The sequence below is a fragment of the Aricia agestis genome, chromosome 22 (genome assembly GCF_905147365.1).
Source record: "Aricia agestis chromosome 22, ilAriAges1.1, whole genome shotgun sequence".
Taxonomy (NCBI): Eukaryota; Metazoa; Arthropoda; class Insecta; order Lepidoptera; family Lycaenidae; genus Aricia; species Aricia agestis.
In genome coordinates this window covers 3636635-3661092 of record NC_056427.1, presented here as the reverse complement: position 1 = coordinate 3661092, position 24458 = coordinate 3636635, and the positions used below count along the sequence as shown (strand labels likewise).

At 36.7% G+C, this 24458-nt stretch overlaps 1 protein-coding gene across 1 annotated transcript in view; it reads right to left on the bottom strand.

Annotated features, from left to right (window-relative positions):
• LOC121738060 (irregular chiasm C-roughest protein-like) overlaps positions 1-24458 on the bottom strand; it is a 106917-nt gene that overhangs the window by 19460 nt on the left and 62999 nt on the right. Inside the window, exons 10-13 of the mRNA XM_042129880.1 lie at positions 24209-24311; positions 13614-13747; positions 11048-11171; positions 10312-10457 (exon numbers count right to left, since the gene is read on the bottom strand). Coding sequence (XP_041985814.1) covers positions 10312-10457; positions 11048-11171; positions 13614-13747; positions 24209-24311 — 507 coding nt within the window. The remainder of the gene's footprint in view (positions 1-10311; positions 10458-11047; positions 11172-13613; positions 13748-24208; positions 24312-24458) is intronic.

The window sequence follows — 24458 nt, the reverse complement described above, 5'->3', positions numbered from 1 at the left end:
GTGTCGGTAATAATTTTTAATTTCAATGTTTTAAGTAAGTTTTCATTTCGGATGAAAATTTGATTTTCCGAATTATTTAAATCATAAGAAATGTTTTGTATTTTCATACGTACATTGTTTTTACGTTTTATTTGACAGAAATCCATAAAACTATTTTTTTCTTTAAATTGTTGTCGTTTTTGTTGGTAATTTCTACATGCGACATATTTTTAAATTAACAATTATCACTTAACAATGTCGTAAATGCCACTTCCGACAAGCAATCATCGATTCTACAAGCAACAATGTCGGTTCTGGCACTTCCGACAAATCAGCATTACACGTACCCCGTTAAAAAGGTCAGAAGTGACTTTTCTCATATTTAGGCATAAAATACGAGATACTCATAATAACATATCAAACGTAAATAGCTTTTATAGTATTACCCTGCAATTTCATGATCCTACTTGAAATAAGTAAAAAGTTATGCACAATTTAGACTTTGAATCGCTCTCCTGTAAAGTTGTCGTTTTTCACATCCGACATTGTTAATAGTCATGGGCGAAATACGTGTGGCACTTAGGGACTGCCGCGGTAAAGCAATAGCTTTTATGCAATAACATAATATAATTTTTTATCAACTTATGCAATAATAATTCCCATACGTCTGGTCGCAAACACAAACACCGTACTGAAGTCTGATAACGTCGCACCGACTGGCACAGCTATCGAACGAAAACAAACCTAACACCCCCCCGTGTTAGGTTTATTTTCGTTATGGAATTTCTTGATTCGGTCGCCACGCTCAAAGGCCAAGGCTTAAAATTTTAATTGCGGTCCGCGATGCACCAAAACTTATTTGCGGTCCGTACAAAAGACGGTTGAGCACCGCTGGTGTAAATTGTCTTGTTTGGGTCATATTCGGGGAGATAAATATTTCGGCAAAGCATTCCCGCGCCAGGCGACAACGGAAATTGGGGAAAGAATTTATATCCGCTGTAGGTACATATACTACGTAACAAAACAGGGGGAGAAAATATGCGGAATACTGATCCTGGTTTTATACGTGGGAGAGCCATGCTTCGGCACAAATGGGCCGGCTCGACCGGAGAAATACCACGTTCTCACAAAAAAACGGCGTGAAACAGCGCTTGCGGTGTGTTTCGCCGAGTGAGTGAGTTTACCGGAGGCCCAATCCCCTACCCCATTTCCTTCCCTACCCTCCCCTATTCCCTTCCCTTCCCTACCCTATTCCCTCTTAAAAGGCCGGCAACGCACTTGCAACTCTTCTGATGCTGCGAGTGTCCATGGGCGACGGAAGTTGCTTTCCATCAGGTGACCCGTTTGCTCGTTTGCCCCCTTATTTCATAAAAAAAAAATAACAATCTGAGAAGTTTTTGGAAAGAATAAAAGATTTGTTTGAAGAGTCCGTTTACGAAATTTTGGCGAAATTTTGAAGAAAACGACCGAAATAATCTATATAGATAAAATTCTATCCAATTCGAGAAAATTGAAAAAAAAAAAAACAAATTGTGCCAAAAAAACACGATTCAAAACAACCTAAATCTCATATTATATTACTCACCGCAAGACTAATGTGAGATTTAGGTTGTTTTGAATCGTATTTTTTGACACAATTTGCTTTTCTTTTTTTTTTCTTTTTTCTCGAATTGGATAGAATTTTATCATAGATTATTTCTGTCGTTTTCTTTTTATGAATTACAGCTCCAAGTTGCCGAAATTAACAGCAATTTTCTCTAAAATTTTGCCGAGTAACATATTTTTTTACTAAACTATTTCATATTAAAGTGGTAAAAAGTATTTCCAACATTGTATAGACGACTTTCTCAACAGTACATTGTATTTTTTTCATACCGTTAAAATGTCAAGACAATCCGTAAACAAATGATATTCTAAACCTTTTACAGCAAAAATCACAAAACTGTCGAGGGTTTGAGTTGGATTATTTAAAAATACTTAAAAAAAAACAAACATCTAGCTCCAACATTAGATATTATAATTGAAATGATCTTACATGTTGTGCATTAAAACTTATAGAAATACTGTATTTTAACTGTTAAATCACGTCTGTTAATCAGCGAAATCGGCAAAATTTCGTATACGGACTCTTTACGCATTCGTCTATATCGATGGCCCCAACGAATAAACGTGCAAGAGCTCTTACCCAAAAAAATTTTTTTTTGATTTTTCGTTTGCATAGCCTATGATACACCTATGTAAATTTTTTGACTTAAAATAACGATTTTATAGCAATGTAGACCTTTATTGTACGGAAAAAATAATAACTTAAACCATATTAATAATAAAACATGCGCTTATTGCGGATTCTTTGTTAATTTGAGTTCACCAGAAAAAACGTGTTAAAATAATCTGGCGCACATGTCTATCATTTCTTTTGGGTTATAACTCTTGCATGATTATTCGTGTAAAAATGCAAGTGACTTCTATGAGTAATGCCTCATTGCAGATGGCGAAACTTTGAATATAATAATCACAGCTATTCTATTATCTTTTACTATTTTCTCTTGTCTTTTCTGTTTTCTTAAAGGTTATTCGAAGAGCTATTGTAAAGATTATCAGAAGAGCTGCTGGTGAGTTGCCGGTTTTTTAAAAGGAAATATCCTCTCTTCTTGAAGGTTTGCAGGTCCGGAAATACTACTGGTGACAGTTAATTCGAAATTTTACTGTGCGTGGCAGAAAGTTAGGCGAAAAAAGCACGGTGGAAAACTGCCACTCATCAAGGTATATGAGGATGGTATATTTTTCACGTGGAACGTTGACGAAAAGTTGCAGGAGGTATGATTCCGAACAATTCCTCAGAGCACTTCCATCTCGGCGTAATTCAAAGGGATTCAGCCTGTTTGAAACATTATGGCAGTCAGAAATTCGAGCGGCCCTTCGTTGGGGGCCCAGAAACGAGAAAAGTATTGATCAGTATTATGTGAGGCCGAACCTGCATCTTTTAGAGTTGCAGACATTAGTCCAGACTGAAATACTGTCTCGTCCTGTTAAGAACACCAAGTTTTTTCGAGGCTAACTTGGCATCACTCACTAGATGACATGGGAACTGGACTTCGCTTGATATGCTTACGTCAAGTTTTTCAATGCTGGGAGGGGATTGTTAAAGAGGTGCCCTGAAAACGAAGATAAACGACCTTTGGTTACTTTTAGTTTTGAACGCGCAGACTTGGCGGGGTTGGATTGGACTAAGTATTGTCTACCCCATTCAGATACTTTCTCCTGTGAATTCTCTATTTAAGACATATCGTTTCGATGTCAATAGCATTCAGCCGAGAAATATGGTGGAAACCGGTAGATAGGGTATCACCTGTACTATCATCCGCATAGCAATAAATGCCGTTGGTCTGTAACTTATTGTCATTGATCTGCCAAAAAACTTGTGACCTATTTACATCAATTCTTGGGAATCCCATATTATGACGGAAGCTTTGATAGTAGCGCTTTGAGCCAAACTCCACGTCCACGTCCAAACTAACAGCCAATGCCTCTCCTTTCCACACAATCACCTGAGCCCAACGATGAGTTTGGTACGCCAAGAGATAACCAGCTAAGCGACCCTTTTGGAACCCGTACTGTTTGACGTATTTGTCGCTTAATAATGTTTGGCCGCCCAAGTATCGAAAGAGCTGATAATGGATTCCATTATCTTCGAGAAGACGGAGGTTTTAGCGATCGGTCTGTATTTGAAAGGATTTGAGCGGTCACCTTTTTGAGGATCGGATACACCAAGGCTGTCTTCTTCTTAGAAGACAGCCTTTGTCAACCTTGGACAGCCAGACAACCGGGACAATGCCACAAGAGTGGGAGAAATGAAAACGACGCGTTAAGACTGGAGCCAACTCTAAAGCACACTTTTTCAACACAATAGGAGGGATTCCGTCAGGCCCACTCGACTTTTGGATATCAAGGGCACGCAGGGCTATTCACATTGAGCGCTAATGTAACCTAATATCCGACATGATGCCCCTGCATCGTGGTATGGTCGGCGGTTTTTAGCAAAGAGCTTACCCAGAAGATGGTCTTTGTATTTTGCGTCGTGGGCCAACGATCCATTTCCTACTTGTAGGGATAGTAGGATGGCTTTCAGAAATATCCTTCAATAGCTTAGACCAGAGACGAAAATTCACGGGTTTCCAAAGGAAGGCACTCGAGTCTCTCACCAATACTATTGACGTGCTGTTTCTTTGTCCGAGTGATCTCTCTCTTGAAGGATCTATAAGCAAGGTTGTACTTCATTTTATATGTATGTGTCCTCGTATAGGCGCGAGGGAGGTCAATATATTTTGTCAACAACAAGAAAAGGTCAACAACATTTTTTTACTGAACCGTCAACAAGAAAATATAAGCTAACTAGACGTTCCACGCGGCCTCGCCCGCATAAATGAGAAATTTAACGTAAACTGTACATTTTTCCGCTAAAAATAGCCTATGTTTCTTCACGTTATGGTCTACTCTACATCTGTACCAAATAACTTAAAAATTGATCTAGTAGTTGGCGAGATAAGTGGCTTCAAATAATTTTCCTGGTTTATTCCACGTTTTCCTACGTTTACTCACTTCTATTAGTCTTAGAGTGATAATTTATAGTTTATATACTTCCTCGATAAATGAGACATGTCACAACGAAAGAATTTTTCAAATCGAACCAGTAGTTCCTGAGATTAGCGCATTCAAACAAACAAACTCTTCCATTTCATTATTTTAGTATATATTTACATTTTATACCATGCACTAATAAGGTCGTAAGACATAAATAATGAGTCAATCTTCTTAACACTAATATACGGGCTTTTATCTTTACAAACATGTAAAAGCAACAAAATATACAAGAATAAGCGTGTAAATGACCAGAGCATGGCTCAGGGGGAAAAAATATACGTAGAATAACCATGCAACATTTCACTGCACTTGTTAAAATTTAATTTATGACACGAATAAACGTGCATTAATACAATAGTGTTAACAAGTCACATATTATTCACTAGAATAATAATTTAATATGGTTTTTCTTAAATATGTGGTAAACCGTTAATATTTGATTTTTAATAAATATATGAGCTGAAAGATATTTTTTTAACCTTTAATTTGATTATACATTATATTTGTCTATTTATTATGTATTCAAAGTTATGTGGTCCCAAACGTTTTTTTGGCTTCCTGAAAAGTTGTCTTTTTTCGATTGCACGTTTATTCGTTGGGGCCATCGATATAAAACATCATCATTTTGTATATTATGTTAAATTAGGAAATTTAAAACGTAAAAAGCTCGATCAAAATCGGTCCACCCGTTTGGATGCTACAATTCCATGCACAGACTCAGAAAGGCAGGCAGGGCCCCCAAGGGCTACTGGCGCCTGTGTGCAAAAAAAGGATTTAGGCGCCCCTTTAGGCAAATTTTTTGGATTCTTGGTTTTGGCGCCCCTAAAGATGACGATTTGGCGCCCCTAGAGGATGGCGCTCGTATGCATTGCACACATTGCACATATGGTAGCGGGGGCTCTGAAGACAAGTATGAACTTACAACACCCTTTTTAGTAGGGAGTGTGTTTTAACGCGCTAATCTCCCAAACCACTGGACTTTTTAAGTAATTTAACACAAGCAGAGAGTAGACCATGGGGAAGGACGTAGACTACCATTTGTGAAAAAATGTACGGTTCCGCTAAATTCCTCACTTACACGGGAGGAGCCGCAACATAAAAAAAATTACGTTGGTTAAACGCCGCGATTCGCGGTGCGGCGACACAACGCAGTGTAATTTCGTTCGGAAAATAGAACTCAAGATTCGTTTAAGTAGATATAAGGCTACGTCTATCAATACACACTATTCTTACCCTCTTCTTTCATACAAAGACGCTAAATGCATAGAACAAGCAATATTTAGTTTTCATCAGCCCAACAAAAGGAAAGCACAAAGGCATGTAAAACGTTCTTGAATTGTTTTAGCGTAAGCCGCGGCAATTATTATGTAATTTGTTATTCTGCGGTTTTATTATTCTCTTTAACTTCTTGTTCATTAAGTGTAGTGTGTATTTCTTGTTTTAAACTAATATTTAAGTCCATTAAAATTGTTTACCGCAAGATGACGGTCACCATTTCGTTTATCGTAAAGGAACCGTACATTTTTTCGGGGGAAAACGTATCCTATGTCCTAACGCGGGACTAATAGTAGATCCATAACAAGCGAAATCGGTTTAGCAGTTTAGGCATGAAGAGTTAACACTTTAGTAAGCATTTATAATATTAGTATAGATTACCAGCTGATCTAGCAAACGTTGTATAATGTGCGGTTTTTTAATATGCTTGAGACTGTTATAAAATTATAATATTTTATTGTTTTGTTTTTTTTAATTACTCTTCTTACTGCACAAGTCAATGGATTGTGTTGAGTATTTAATTAATTTTTAGTTTATATGTAAAAACCAAAGACTTCTATTTAAACTGATGTAGACATGCCATACGCACCAAATGTTCCGCCGTTCCAATAGAGCTAATTCACACCATTGCAGTCAGTCTTCACTGGCGCGCTGTACGCGACGGTCGTATGCGAGTGTGTACGGTTAGCAAAGAAATTTTTAAAACAAACTTAGTTTTATTTTCAGATTCTAAATGTAATCAAAGGCAAAATGCTATCTTGTGTTATAAGATTTTGTAAAAAATATACAAATAAATCTTCAGGGATTACCTTTCACAGGTAACTATCATAGTTCTTCACAATAGATGAATATTTTTTACCTGACTACAGCAAAGCAAAAAATAAAATTAATGGGTCTCACAGGCTATGTATGTATGTATGTACTTATATGTAACCGTTAATTTGCGTAAGCCAGTTGAGTGCAGATTAACGCAGTATTCTGCAGATTATCTGGGTGAGTCAGGTAAAGTGCAAAAATATGATTATATTCTTACATTACTAGATAATCTTCAGAATATCTAGGTAATCTGCAGACTACTGACCATGCATACGGTAAATTGCATAAAACAGGTTCTTGTTTGAATAAATAATATTATTTAGTTGTAGGTATAGGGATTATTGAATTTAATTTTTAGGACATAAACGAAGGAAGAGTTTAGCTTAGATTGTGAAAGAGTGACGTTAATGTGTTTTATATTAATTTCCTAAGATTGTTCTGGGTTTTAAATGTGTTTTATTGGTAGAATATTAACCATTAGATATTTATTATCATGCAACTTCCAGAAACGTGCCTTTTGTGTTCCCTCCTAAACTCCATCGAAAGTTTTAGTAAAGCGTCTACCATTTTACTGAATCGATCGATATGAGTCCTTGACTGCATTGACTTTTACTTTGACTTTGACTAGACTTTGGACTTTACCAAATAGAAAATCGATGCTAAAAATTGTTACAAGAACATAGTTTTCCCGCCACTTATTTGACACTGGCCATGGTTAATGGTTATAATATAGCCGAAGCGCCATAATAAGAAAAAAATAAACCAAGGATAAAATATAATACGATAAAATATTCAATATTAACTTCAATGTTGTTGTTGTTAATGTTACTCCACTGATAAAATATAACAGGCCAAATCGTCGAACATAGGAACAGAGGGGTGCCAGCGAAGGAGCGTAACAAAAGTGTTTAGTTCACTGTCTTCCGCAATTCAACGATGTACCATTCGTTACTATGCAAACTAACTAGGTAAAGTACAAAAATTAGCTTTTTTGATTTAAATTTCACAATTTTCCGGATGGTATCAGGAAATCTGCAGATTATCTAGTTAATTTGAACATTAACGTATTCCGCATTCTAACGGTAACATAATTTTATATACCTATACAATGCATTGTATAGGTATATAAAATATTTTTATTATAAAAAACAATAAACTTAATAACAAAAAAAATCTTTATTTATAAAGACTTTTTTGCAGTCAGTACTTGCGGGCATTTGATCTTTCGGGGAGTTACGCTTGCGTTCGGTATGACCGAATGTCATAGGCCTACATCCTGTCACTCTTGTTATCTCGCATATTGGCACCTCGCACTTGACTACGTAGATATACTTTTAGTTTCTGTGTGTGAGTAATGTTTTGAGTGTATTGTTTTAGGATTGCTTTTCAAATGACATTTCTTAGAGTACACCACTTCTACCTCAGTTTAAATAGAATTCTTTGGTGAAAACTTGTTATTAGCTCATAGTTAATTTTAATTGTTTTAATTGTCTTTATTGCATAGCTGTAAGTTTTTCTGGAGAATTATAATAAAATTATTTCATACATTGTCATTCTGAGCCTGGTATTTCACGCAGATCTTAGAAAAACAACGATAGTACAATTTAGGATTGTGCGTCGTTTGGAATGGTACAATGCAACGTTATACGCAAAAGATGCATCTAGTCTACACGGATATTGTAACCTTAAGGCCTAAGGGCGAAGCCACACGAGCGTAATTTGTGAGTCGTGAGTTTCTGCCCCGTAAATTTCTTTTCATACAAATCATGACTCACAAAATTACGCTAGTGTGAATGAAACAGGACTTTTGTATGAAACTGCATTAGCAGAATTTCTGCCAGCAGAAATTCTGCGACTCACAAATTACGCTCGTTTGCATTTGCATTTGCAAACGTTGCGATACGTGGGAGAGCCATGCTTCGGCACGAATGGGCCGGCTCGACCGGAGAAATACCACGTTCTCACAGAAAACCGGCGTAAAACAGCGCTTGCGCTGTGTTTCGCCGAGTGAGTGAGTTTACCGGAGGCCCAATCCCCTACCCTATTTCCTTCCCTACTCTCCCCTTTTCCCTTCCCTTCCCATCCCTACCCTCCCCTTTTACCCTATCCCCCCTTAAAAGGCCGGCAACGCACCTACAGCTCTGCTGATGCTGCGAGTGTCCATGGGCGACGGAAGTTGCTTATTTCATAAAAAAAAAATTATAATGGGCCAGTCAACATTCAATTTTAGCTACAACAAAGAAAATAGGGAAAGCACATTAAATTGACTTGTCGGTATGGTTGTTAGGCTACCATTTTTGAATGAATTAAATATAAAACTTATCGCATTGCCTCGTCACGTTGCAGTCCGAACTTAACGTTTGATTATATTGTTAGGATGATGATGAAATAAATCTCGTTACCAATACAAGATTTCAGTATCCATATGAAATAGATTACAAAATATGAAATGGCACAGTATGCAATAAGTTTTGAAAGAAGAGCTAAGAATGGGGAGACATTCCAGAAAATCCAAGTAAGCTTTTTACCTACCTATGCCAAATTTTATTGGCAGTAACTTTCATCTTTAAAAATGATGTTTCATATTAAAATCACCTTAGCATTTTTGTATAAAACAACCAGGTTTTTTTTAATACAAAAGTTGCTGTCATAGTACAAGTTGTTTGGGGAATTATATTTTTTTATATTAATTTATTCATAATAATGCCTCTACTTAGTTTTTTTTTTACTTTGTCGTAGTCATCATCAATAAAAAATCATCAACAAAGAGCGACCTACATTCGCGTCATGTCTACCCATCTTCTGTCTGTGGCCCACAATATTCATCTCCCTTGGGAGATGTTTGTCCCATTCCAAGACAAGATTAAAACACGATATCCAATAATATTATATTATGCTAATATTGTGAAGCATTAAATTATATTTTGTATCATGGGTATAAAAATACTGGAGTCTGGACGCAGACTTAGTATTGTGATTGTAATGAAGCTTGATGCTTTGGTTGCAAAACTTCTTCGAAACAGCTGGACGGATTTTGGTAAAATTTTAAGTGCTTATTGGGTAGGTCTGAGATCTGACCAACAAAATATCTATCATACTAATAGCTCCCGCAGCGGTTTCGGTGACGGTGGCCAGTTTTATTGAAGCCAGGCCAGTTATGCAAGAGTAATTTTTTGTGCCCAAGTGTGTGCGCACACAAAATCACTCTCTCTTCATTTATTCTCATAAACGAGTAGGACCGACGGACTACCGCCAGATCAGGCGCAGGACTATTTACAAGCCCATTCGACGAATAGATTATCTTCTCAGACAATCAGGTAGCCAGCCAGCATTGTCCTAACCAAACTTGGCAATAACATGTTTCCAACACGATAATCGATCTCATGACATCTGAACCAAGAGTCACGCTCCAAACCACTGGCCACCACGGAGGCGTTTTATATAGATGATATACTTACTTACATAATATAAAAGAAAGGACCAAATGTAGCTACCCAAAATTAGAGAAATTAGCCCAAGAAGAATTTCAACATGTCGAACTTCGATATGAAGAGTGTACTAGATGAAGATGATACTGATGATGATGATGATAATACTCACATGATCATGGAAGGAATTGATCTCGTTGCCACCGTATGTCCAGATGACGAGGTCGGGCTTGGGGACAGAGAAGGAGATACATTCAATCCTCACGCTATCTCCCTCTACGCCGTATTGTGTACGGTTGGAGCGGATTTTCGGTGGACCTGGAAAAGATAAATAGTTGAAACGGCCATGTTTCAAAATCGTTGATCAAAAACTATACGATATCTCGGACTTTAAGACTTTGTCACAAGTGAGCGCGAACGACAAAACTTCAAATGAAATGCCACTTTCATGACATAGGCTGTAGGTTTGATTTTCTAACGACATTGGAGAAGCGACTAGCGACCTTAATGCTAGGTCATAAAGTGGAATTTTATTTGAATTATTATTTATCAGTCACGGGCGCTTGCGGCAAAGATCCTAAAGCCACGTCGTTCGTAAATAGTGTGCATCATCTTAAGGCTTATAATAGTCTAAGAGCGAATGTTCGGCAGACTACTAGACTATTTTTTGCGGGAAAATGTACAGTTCCTGAGAGATTATTAATCACGGAGATGGCGGAGTCGCGAAGGAATCCTCGTTAAGAATTAGGAAAAAAAAGGAAAGTCAATGCCCAATGCCCATTGTATCAACTGCTAGTAAAACAGTATACCTGGTATTGATGTGGAGTTTCCTACTTCATTGTAATTCTACCGAACACTCGCTCTCAGTCCAATACCTGTTACTCAGGAGTAGTCAGGAGCTATCTTACCTTTAACATACACAACCGCGACTGCCTCTATGTCCTGATAGTTGTCAACGCTGGCGCGGCACCAGTACTGCCCAGCGGTTTGTTTGCTGACAGTGATGCTGAGGTTCGATGCCTTGCCGACTCTCTGTAAGAAGACGATTAGTGAGATAATGAAGAAGAGCAAGAAAAGGATGATACGATAACAGAAGACAGAACTCCGTTTCGCCGAAATTCGGGACACGTTACTTCTTCCGTCATAAAAAAGTATCCTATGTACTTTTCTTACGTTACTCCATAACATATATTTTAATCTTAGTTGGTTCAGCCTCTTTAATAGTTAGCAGATCTGTCTATCTGCTAAAGTAAAGATAGAGAGAGTAAAAATTGTGCCAATGAGTTTGTTAATTTTGTTGCCTTGAGTTATTTTCCTGGTAAAAATAACACATGTCCTTCAGTTCTTAGCACGTGGCTAGACTGACGTGGTGTGAGACACATTATCATAGCTATCCATCCAACCATACTAATATTATAAATGCGAAAGTGTGTCTGTCTGTCTGTTACTTCTTCACGCTTAAACCGCTGAACCAATTTTGCTGAAATTTGGTAACGAGATACATTGAGTCCCGGGTAAGGACATAGAATACTTTTATTCCGGAAAAATATACGGTTACTTAGGGCCAATGGAGTTGCGGGCGGGCGTCATCTAGTACAGCCTTTCCCAAAGTGTGCGATAACGCCCCCTTGTGGGCGCTGAAGGCCTAAAGGGGGGGATGGGAACCAGAAAAATGGGGCGTTGTATAGAGGCTTTAATTTAAAAGTAGGTGAAACGTGGGAGAGCCATGCTTCGGCACGAATGGGCCGGCTCGACCGGATAAATACCACGTTCTCACAGAAAACCGGCGTGAAACAGCGCTTGCGCTGTGTTTCGCCGAGTGAGTGAGTTTACCGGAGGCCCAATCCCCTAACCCCTACCCTATTCCCTTCCCTACCCTCAACTATTCCCTTCCCTTCCCTTCCCTACCCTCCCCTATTACCCTATTCCCTCTTAAAAGGTCGGCAACGCAATTGCAGCTCTTCTGATGCTGCGAGTGTCCATGGGCGACGGAAGTTGCTTTCCATCAGGTGACCCGTTTGCTCGTTTGCCCCCTTATTTCATAAAAAAAAAAAAAAAAAAACAAAAGGGGCGCCAAAAAATATCTTTTTCTCAAAGTGGGCGGTAGACAAAATAAGTTTGGGAACCCTGATCTAGTACTATCACATTCTCGAAACTAACGCTAACGGTTAAGACGTGCTAAAATTACCCCATTCCGCGTATTCATATGCAAAACCATAAACACATTAGCGTAATTGAAACCAAAACCGTTCCTACTTAACCCCCCAGCTGCGGTGTAAATAATACCCCGCGTTATTTCTGCGTGATTGTTCTTCGACTTGCGGTTGTATGGTATGAAGGCATTTAGAAATTGCATGGTGAAGTATTTGAAAGGAGTTTTGTCTAGGACTGACATTGATTCTTGACTATGGATTCTTTATACTAATAGTACCTGGATGACCGAGCTTTGCTCGGTATAGCAAACACTCATTGACTTCGTGTTACTTAACAACGCCATCTGCTGGAATAGCTTTAGCTGTTGTTGTGTCGTTAAAGCGATTAGTTGCTCACAATAATATAGTATTATTATTCGCCAATAGATGTCAGGAAGAGTCATATTTTTCAGTTTATCGATTATCGACAAAACACGAATAAAAAGACATTTTCTAAAAATGATTCCTAGCTAGATCGATTTATCGCCCCCGAAACCCCTATATACTATACTAAATTTCATGAAAATCGTTGGAGCCGATTCCGAGATTCCAATTATAATACAATACATATTATAAAAATATGTATTGTATAGATATAGACATCAAATAAAGTCGCTTTTTCCCCTCATGTCCCTCATGTAAATATAGATTTAAAACTAAGCAACAGATTTTGATGCGGTTTTCTTTAATAGATAGACTGATTCAAAAGGAAGGTTAAAGGTATAATAACATTCATTAAATAGTGGAGAAATACTGTTATTGTTGGGATTTCTAATCTGATATCGTAAATAATTACATTTTTTCCGCTTACATTGCAAACGCAGGCTGAAAACCCTACGAGATTTATCAAAATAATGTACCAAGTATTGTACACATTGAAAAGGTCTACAGAAAACTCCGCGATGGTATATGTCTATCTCTTATGGATATACCACAATAACATTCTTTTGTCATTTTCTTTTTACGACAAAATATAATGGCCAATATTCGAAGCAATTTTAATAAATACAGCATTAATCCTTATCTAATTAAATAACTTAAATATATTGTTGATTTTGTAGACCTATAATATTATAATGGCCCTTTACAATGAATATTTTCGAAGATATGACAGATTTAAAAAGCTTTTACGGCGATACCGACTACATGTCAAAACTGCTGAATCGATTTTAATCATTTTTTCAGTAGCTATATATTTTATACCCGATGCGAAACCGGGCCGGGTCGCTAGTTTATTTATAAATATAAGTTATAATGAAGTATTAATATATTTTGTACTCACAATAACCCTATCGTGTTCATACCGCAGCCACAGTGTCTTCGGCCGGGGGTGACCGTCGACGACACAGCTCAGGGTCTCCGAGGCCCCATCATCAGCCTCCACGTTATGTGGCTTGATCTTGAACACCGGGCCGTCTGTTGAAGAATATTGAGGGTTAATTAACACTAGAAAGACCAATTTCATTCCTAAATATTTCACAAACTATGTTTTTGTTTCTTTTCATATTTTATATGACATTTTTCTAATTTGCTATTGTTAGGCTAGATCTATATTAAGAAAAAATTAACTATATGTTGTTTAATACGTGTGGCACTCGGGGACTGCCGCGGTAAAGCTATTGCAGTTAGCAGTCTACACGCACAAAGAGCAAGGCGAAGTCTGCCAAACTGAACTGTCTGAAACGACGTTAGACAAGTAATAATACTCCCCACACCGGTTTCGGTCACGGTAGCTAGTTTCATTGAAACCGGGCCTGTGACGCAGGAGTAATTTTACAGTGTCCAAGTGTGTGCGCAATACACAAGAGCACTCTCTATTCCTTTACTCTCATAACCCAGTGGGACGGAAGACCGACACGACTGGCGAGAGATCAGGCGCAGGACCGACTTTTTTACATGCCCATCCGACGCATGGATCATCTTACTTGTCAGACAATCAGGTGATCAGCCTGCATTGTCCTAACCAAACATGGAAATAACATGTTTCCAACGCGTAATTCTCACCCACGACCTCCGGAGTCGAGAGCCACGCTCTAACCACTAGACCAGGGAAGCGTTAGACGAGTGTTTAGTCTTTTCGGTACGAAATTTCTTGATCCCGTAATAAAAACTAGCTTAAAAACTAGATCTAAATCGGTCCACCCGTTTAGATGCAAGAATGCATCTGATAAAGATAATTCCAGACATACTCACACAGAGACGCATAAACACTTCAAATTTAGGACACGGCCTTCTTTTCTCCCGGTGCTTTAAAATCTTTAGAGCCTGTCCAGATGAGGCGTTTTGCGCGCGTAGTCCATACGCGCGTTTCAATTTCGAGCCTGTCCAGATGAGGCGTTTTGCGCGCGTAGTCCATACGCGCGTTTCAATTTCGAGCCTGTCCAGATGAGGCTTTTTGCGCGCGTTTTACGCGTGTAAAACGCTGGGAGGGATTCAGCAGCCAGTCACAAACATGGACTCGGAAAGAGCAGTTGTTTTGTGGCTTTACTACACACAAATTTTTACGGGAACAAATATAATGACCACCAAAAAATGCACTGATACCCTAAACCTAAACTTGTTTACCAAAAAAAGATAATTAACACCAAAAAAATAAAGTCTAAAATTGCAATACTACCAGCTATTTTAGTCACGACAACACTTCAAATTGTAATCGAACACCAAATATAGTAAATGATCACCAAATAAAGTAAATGATCACCAAATATAGTAAATGACCACCAAATATAGTAAATGATCACCAAATATAGTAAATGATCACTAAATATAGTAAATGATCACTAAATATAGTAAATGATCACCAAATATAGTAAATGATCACCAAATCCTTGTGAGCAAATCAATGCGATATATTTTCTGTCCAAATAAATCACTACGATTGACAAAACATGTAAGCATATTATTAACAAAATAGTCGGCCAAGTGTGAGTCGGACATGGAGGGTTCCGTACCGTTATAGAACAAAATTAGACCTAAAATTGTGTTTTTGTATGGGACCCCTTTTAAATTATTTTATTATTATTATTATTACCTAATTATTGAAGTTAACATAATATAATCAAGGCCTTTGCGAAAATATCAACGTGCCTACCGGTTGCCATTATTGATATCGAGCAAAAAAGGCCAAAAATAACGTTTGTTGTATGGGAGCCCCCCTTAAATAATTACTTTATTTTGTTTTAGTACTGGTTGTTACAGCGGCAACAAATAATATACACAATCTGTGAAATTTTTAGAAGTCTAGCTGGAGTGGTTCTTGAGATACAGCCTAGGCCCTAGACACAGTATAGCAATATTAGTCCTAGAGAAAAACAGACGGACGGACAGACGGACAGATATCGAAGTCTCAGTAATAGAGTCCCGTTTTTAGGGTTCCGTACCCAAAGGGTACAAACGGGACTCTTTTACTAAGAATTCGATGTATGTCTGTCCGTCTATCTGTCTTCTTCTCTTTAATAGGATATTTGCTGAATAAAAATATATTTGGTTAACATTTTACATTAAAATGCTAACGTATAATGTTGGTGATCGTTTACTACTTTTGGTTGTAACAGTGATTTATTTGGAGTCATTTTGCATAAATGGGATAGCGAGATAATAAATCTTTGGTGATCATTTTACATTAAAATGCTAGTATAATGTTGGTGATCATTTACTAATTTTGGTGACCATTTACTTATTTTGGTGATCATTTACTATTTTTGGCTTTAAGATGTTAAATCTTTGGTCTGTATTTTGGTGATCGCTTACTATTTTTGTCTGTGAAATGTTACTATTTCTGGTGATCAGTTAATTATAAGCCAATTTTTACTACCTAAAGTTTTTTTTCTTCGAAATAACATGCTTCACAAAAAATCTCGACGCTTTCTTCCCAGTTCCTGCGCCTTATGACTTTATTGGAATAATCTGAAGATTCCATATTCCATATGGCCTCTTTTTTTTCAATTTCGTCAATAAATGGTTCCGTATCGAAGTTATCATGCTCCATCATTTTCATGAAATACGTCCACTCGCAACTGACTCGCGCGTAGTTCTGGATGCTGCAATGGCACCCAAGCATCTCAACTCGCGCGTCGCGCGCGCGTTATACGGGCGAGTCGAGAGTCCCGCTCATTGCAAGCGTTTTACGCGCGATTTTAAAAACGCACGTAGGCATCTGGACGCAATATATTATACAGTAGCTCTAGTATTTTGGGAACGCGCGTAAAATGCGCGAGTCGCTCGCTCGCGCGTAAAATGCCTCATCTGGACAGGCTCTTAAGAGGATTCCACACCGCCATTTTTTCCATACAAACGTTGTCCCCTGTTTCCTCCCTGGATAATGCTAGTAGAGTTATAATTTTTTTCCTGAATATTTATGGCCACTATTAGCATGTCCCTATGTTTTCTTTTTTTTCATAATTTAATTATTAAAAAAGATAAGAACGTCCAAAAACCCAAAAAAATGGCCAGATTTTCCTCTGTGTTCAAACACCCAGAAAACAAAACTGGCTAGAATATACAAAAAAAATAAAACATAGGAACACAGCTCAAGCCTTGCTTTAATTCTTAATGAAAAAATTACTTAAATCGGTTAAGTTTTGGAGAAGGAATCAGCGGACAACGAATCGAAGATTTTTTGTTCTTTTATTAGAACTTTTGTCGTGTTTTCTCTATCGCGCTCTGCGGTGGGAGATTTGAGATTGGTGAGATAGCAATACATTTTCAAATACCTATTTTCAATTTCTCTCGTCCCTGGTGTATCCTCTTAAAAACGCACGTAGGCATCTGGACGCAATATATTATACAGTAGCTGTAGTATCTCGGGAACGCGCGTCAAACGCGCGAGTCGCTCGCTCGCGCGTAAAATGCCTCATCTGGACAGGCTCTTAACCTTGTACGCAACATACAAAATTTACCTACACACATACACACAAAAACTTGAAGCTTTTTTTATTGATCGCTAAAAATAAGAAGTTTTAACGACGAGGGATTCCTAACCCTCTGCCAGCAATTGACTGTGATAACACCACGTTTGAAGACCTCAGTGAAAGAAGAGGATAACTAACAAATCAAATCAAATCAAATCAAAATTGTTTTATTTCTGAATAAATTTAAAATAAATGTTTTCAGAAAGTCCTACATGATGCCTACCACCGGTTCGGGAACTAACCCGGCGAGAAGAACCGGCGTAAGAAACTCGCACGGGGCCCACTTTTTTACCAAAAAAAGTGAGAAAAAATTAATCTTTTAAAATAAAGTTTACAATTTTGTAACTAAATATTATATACAATATCCACATACATAATTGTAAGTCCTATAATAATGAAGAAATAGCCTTGCAAGAAGCCATCCTACTCCCAAGGTGTGCCATCGTTTATGAAATCATTGACCTTATAATAGGCTTTGGCACACAAACGTTCTTTAACTACTTTTTTAAATTTATTAATGGAAAGATTTTGAACGTTTTCTGGGATTTTGTTGTAAAGGCGTATACATTGACCTTTAAAAGATTTACTGACTTTACTAAGTCTGATCACCGGCATATCTAGCTTGTGCTTATTTCTAGTATTCCTAGAGTGAATGTCACTTTTAACTTTAAATTTACTTATATTTTTTCTAACATATATTACATTATCCAAAATGTATTGAGAAGCAACAGTTAGAATACCAATTTCTTTAAATTTATCTCTCAGAGATTCTAAAGCAGACATTTTATAAATAGAACGTATGGCTCGCTTCTGCAGCACAAATATTGTATTAATGTCGGCAGCGTTTCCCCATAAAAGGATTCCATATGACATCCTACTATGAAAATAACTAAAATATACTAATCGTGCCGTATCTTCGTCAGAAATTTCCCTAATTTTTCTGACTGCATATGCTGCAGAACTGAGCCTACCTGCAAGATTAACAATGTGAGGACCCCACTGTAATTTACTATCAAGTGTAATACCTAAGAATACAGTGTTGTCTACCAAATTCATCTTCTCATCATTTAATACTACATTGGTTTGGACTTGCCTAACATTGGGCAAAGTAAACTTTATACATTTTGTTTTACTAGAATTTAAAAGTAAGTTATTAACATTAAACCAATGTACTATTTTTGAGAGAGCACTGTTTACCTCGTCGTAGTTCGACTGTTGTCGCTTCACTTTAAAAATAAGTGAAGTGTCATCAGCAAAAAGCACTATCTCATTATTATTATGCTTAACTAGATAAGGTAAGTCATTTATATAGATGAGAAAAAGAAATGGGCCTAATATAGATCCCTGTGGGACACCTAATTCTATTTTGGTTCCTTTGGACCTTTTACTATTAACCTCAACCCTTTGAGTCCTATTTTTAAGGTAAGAAGTCAAAAGGCTGAGAGCAGAGTCTTTAATTCCGTAGTGGCGCAATTTCCTGATCAATGTAGCATGCTCAACACAATCGAAGGCTTTGGAGAGATCGCAAAAAACACCTAAGGCATCCTGCGACTCCTCCCAAGCCTCAAAAATACTGCAAAGGAGTCCTATACCAGCATCCGTTGTGGATCGACCCTTAGTAAATCCGTATTGATTATCATGTAATAAATTATTAGAATTAAAATGTACTAGTAATTGTTTTAAAATAATTTTTTCAAATATTTTACTAAAGGTCGGTAGAATTGATATAGGCCTGAAATTCGTGGGATCCGATTTAGTTCCGGCTTTGAATAAAGGAACAATCTTGCTATGCTTCATTAAGTCAGGAAAAACACCATTTTTTATACAGTCATTGAAAATCATTGCTAAATGAGGAGCTACGATGTCAATTATTGATTTAATAATTTTTGTGGACATGCCCCAGAGATCAGCAGTATTTTTGATACTCAACAATTTAAAGGTATCAATAATATCTCTGGGGTTAATTTCTCTAAACTTAAAATTGACATCACATTCCTTTACATTGTCTCTGAGTAGCTTTTCGGCAGCTTCAGACGAAGAATTTAAATTTTTTGTCGTTGAGACCGGAATGTCAGCAAAAAACTTTTCAAAGACCGTCGCAACTTCTTGATCATTAGTAATCTTTTTATTTTCAAAGTATAGTTCAAAATCAGAGCTACGACAGGTGACATTTCCAGTCTCACCCGCTATTACCTGCCATGTTGTTTTGATTTTATTTTTAGAGTTTTTAATTTTATTTTTTATATATAGGGCTTTAGCAGCTTTACAAACTTTTCTGAAGGTTTTTGAGTAGTTTCTAACATATGCTTTAAATACTTCACTATTGTTAATACACCTTTCATCATATAAGTCATATAATCTTTTCCTACTTATTTTTATTCCTTTTGTTGCCCAATTAATAAATTTAGTTTTTTTATTACTGTTTCTAACCGTTTTAGAAGTAAATATTGAATTAAATTGAGTTCTTATCACCTTAAATAATTTATTAAAAGCTTCATCAGAGCTATGTGAGCTGTCCAATAAATGGATATTTGAATTTAATTTACTTCTAAATTGCTCAATACGTTTTGTGGTCACAGGAATAAACACAAGATTTTTCTTCGCATCACTGTCACATTTGATATTAAAAGAGGCTATTTGTCCACAGTGATCAGAACTTAGCTTATTAATTATTTCTTTTTTGTCTGGAATAAGATTAGTAAATATATTGTCAATACAAGTGGCTGTAGTCTCACAGACCCTTGTTGGTTCCTGAAACAAACTGTAAAGGTTATACGATTGAAATAAAGATGTGAATCTAACAGTAGTTGAGGTTAAATCTAATAAATTAATGTTAAAATCGCCACATATAATAACCTTTTTGTTAGATGCACATATTTTTGACAAAATTTGTTCCATAGTTACTTCAAAAGATTCGTATAACCCTGATGGAGGCCTGTATACGCCTACAATTATTAGATGGTTCAGCTCTATGCAGGCCACTTCTATTATTCGTTCAGTAGAGAGACTCACAATATCCTTACGTTCCTTAAATTTAAAATTGTTTCTGATTAATATTAAAGAGCCGCCTCTAATGGCATTTTCTCTACTGAACGAACTTGCTATCTGGTGATCATTGAAGTTGAAAATGAGTTCATGTGATCTAAACCAATGTTCAGATATACACATAATATCAATGTTAAATTCCTTCAAAAATAACTCAATTTCAAGTTCTTTACCTACCATACCTTGTAAATTCTGATGCACCAGATTAATTAAATTACAATTATTTTCACTTACTATATTTGAATCTATTAAATTGGTAGGATTTTGACTATTTAAAGGTAATTTATTTCTGCAAGAGATTTCCTCCATTGTCTTATTATCTAATTTAAAGAAATATTTGGAACATATTCCAATTCGTTCAAAATATGACTAATATTCTGCTCAATAAAAGCAGTAGTCGAGGAAGCCAAATACTTGGCTGATTTTATAAACAAAAAGTTAAATAGCAACTTGGCTATACGTCTTTTATAAAAATGAGATAAGAAGTACTTATCTCTTTTCATAGTAGATAATTTCAAATCTAAATTATTAATATCTACAACCTGACATTGTGTATGCGAGTCATTATGTAACATCATGACTCGCATACACAATGTCATTAAGTAACATTTTATAACCTTATATTATAACCTTTCTTTATAATAAAATAAGGGGGCAAACGAGCAAACGGGCCACCTGATGGAAAGCAACTAACGCCGCCCATGGACACCCGCAACATCAGAAGAGCTGCTGGTGCGTTGCCGGACTCTTAAGCGTAATACTCTCTCTTCTTGAAGGTTAGCAGGTTCTAGACGTTCCGCACGGCTCCGCCCGCGTAAATTATGGATTTCATGAAAAATAAATGTAGTATAACAATATAATCTTACTTAGGGTGAATGTAGCTTTCTAATGGTGAAATATTTTTTGAAATCGGCACAGCAGTTTTGAGTTTTTGAGTTTATTCATAACAAACAATTTAAAAAATACAAATCTCTCCTCTTTACAAGTAGTAGTAAGGAGGATATTTTTTTTTTCCTTATAATAATAATTGAACAAACCTTGTTACTAACATACTTCATCATTGAACATACCTGGCTATACATAAAATGCACATTTTTTATTTCAAATTATTTTATTAGTCCTAAGATCTCCATAAATGCAAAATACCAAAATTTTCAAATCGTTAGTTACCCACTTCTTCCACTTACGTCTTCGTTTGTTTGTATGGGGGTCTAAATTACCCCACCACTTAATATAACCCTCGAAGCCCTCGTAATGAAAGTCGAATGGGGGATATTTGTATATCTTCTTTTGAGGAAGCCATCTTATTGAGGATTCTAATGAAGAAACGAAGAATTTGGTTAGGTACCTATAGCGTAGCTTTATTTTTTCACCTATACTTATGGATATATTGGATACTTTTTATCCCGGAAAAATGTACGGTTCGCACTAGTTGCGTAAGTAAGTACACTATCCTATAATCACGTCATTGTTCTGATAGTTTACTTCAAACTTAACACAGCTCTACTTAAACAAAATTCATAATCTGCCCTCGCATGACGTCTGATAGTCGCCGGCGACGTGACGCGTGACGTCAATAGCCCGTGTGACGCCTGACGGGTAGCGTGACACGTATACAGGGTGGTTACGAAAATATTTTTTAATTTTTATATTTTGAGTCAAAAAAAAACTGAGACAAGCCATGACCAAAGTACAGCTTGCTCTATCTGACACCGAACATTATTTCCAATCACATGAATAGTATAAAATTAAAAATCTTATTAAATCAAGTAAAAAATGTGATAAAGTAGCAATAATTATATTGTCTGCAAAATACGACTAGAAAAGACCACAGAACCGAACCTAATAGTTATAAAATTCCGGTAAGGAAAACCTTAAGAGGATACACCAGGGGCTAGAGAAATGAAAAAAAAGTACGTGTAATATATATAGCTGTCTCCCTTACCTCAAGCCTATACCTCAGAACGCGATAGAGACAACTGCAGAAAATCCAGAAAATCAACGATTCGTTGTCCGCTGATTCCTTCTCCAAAACTTAACCGATTTAAGTACTTTTTTCATTAAAGATTAAAAAAAGGCTTAAGCTGTGTTCCTATGTTTTGCTTTTTTTTGTATAATCTAGCCAAATCTGTTTTCTGGACGTTTGAAAATCACAGCGGAAAATCTGGCCATTTTTTTGGGTTTTTGAACGTTCATATCTTATTTAATAATTAAATTATGAAAAAAAAAGAAAACATAGGGACATTGTATTAGTGGCCGTAGATATTCAGGAAAAAAATTATAATTCTACTAGCATTATCCAGGGAGGAAACAGGGGACAACGTTTGTATGGAAAAAAGGGCGGTGTGGACTCCTCTTAAGGTGGTAATTTTTTTCACTGATTAAGACCGGACTACCAAAAATATCAAAGCACGCTAGCCCCGCCTGCACACCCCGCTATCCTCCAATCGTGATATAATGATGGAATCATGAATCGTACCCCGAGAATTGTGTTTTGCGCTGCAGCTAATAGTGAAAGATATCGCGTAACAACGATTACCGCATAGCACGCAAGTAAATTTCGTAAGTCCCAAAAATGTTTTTGATGATTACTTAAAAATTAAATACAATACTAATATTTCCTTTAGCCATTATTTTATAAAGTGTGTGATTGTAGTAGTGCAAGTTATTTAATGATAGTTAATCAATAAGTGTAACAGATATTTGTTGAAAAGGCCAGAAAGATTCATAATTTCGAAAAATATAACTATCGAGTCAAAATAAGTGAAACGTGTTTTCCGTTAGGCAAATATCAGATAAATGTACAATGCAATGATTAAATAAATCTCAATTTCATTTCAGTCAATCGTCTTCTGTTATCGTAATACTTATTAGAAAACACAGCAAAATTTGGCAGCCCGGTCTTAAAAGACTTAAGGCCTGTTTCACCACTTCCTGATAAGTGCCGGATAGTCTATCCACACCTTAACTTAACTTGATAAAGTATCATAATATATCAGTACAAATCTATTAACCCCTCATTAATTGTAAATTTAAGCCGCTAAACACATACAAACATTAGACTTCCAAAATCATCACCCTTCCTTTTTGCTGTAGTCGGATAAAAACCAGTGTGTAATATGATCAGCCTGTACAACAAATCGATACAATTAAGTCTGTATCAGACGCTTTGACATTTGAGACAGCTACTTATACCAATTGATTCCAAAATAGTTTGATGCGGTAACATAATATTGCGGGTACTTAGTATAATTGTATTCGATAATTTCGATAATAAAGTTGAATAAATGGTTGAGATTTGTCGTCGCTAAGTGACATGGCAGTTGCGAAGCGTTGTCAAATCTCTTACATTTTTGTTTTTAAATTTGCTGTCGAAAGTATCAGTTGCAATTTGGCTAAGAACCCTTATTGTTCGTGCTTACATTGATATTAATTGATACAATAGTTAGCACCAGTATCACTCGCCTTAAACGATGAACAGCACTACCAATGTGAACATTTTCACCATAAAGTAGATGACTTTTGTCACTCAAAAAGTCGAAAGACGACTACTAACTGGGCTTGCCGTTTGATTATCAAGTATTATTCAAGATGGCGCCTTTCCAATTTGGCCGCATCCTTGTAGACTCGCGAGTACTTATACCAAGACATTGAAAATTGTTTATAAGTATAAACAATTTTCAATGTCTTTGTATCGAAGCTCCTACAAACGTACTTTATTGTTCTAATAATTACAAGATGGCGGCTTTCCTAATTTGGCCGTATCCTTGTCGACCTGGAAGCATGTACGTATACTTAGTATACTTACATGCAACCTCCAAAGTCTTGATATCAGAGCACCTCCCAACGGGGCTTCTCTCAAATAATTACAAGATGGCGGCTTTCCTAATTTGGCCATATCCTTGTAGACCTGTATACTTACAAGCAACTTCCAATGTCTTCGTATCAGAGCTCCTTCCGACGATGTTATGCGCCTCACACTTGACAGAAGCTTCGTTGTAATCCTTGGAGACGTTCGATAGCATCTGTAAAAGGATACATGTTAACAATCCATACAAATAAAAGTGTCTCTCTGTTAGCTCTTCACGAAATGATTTTCAGATTTTAATGGGAACGGAAATACTTTAAGTTCAGAGAAAGACATCTGCCCTTTCTCTGAGGGTAGTTGAGGG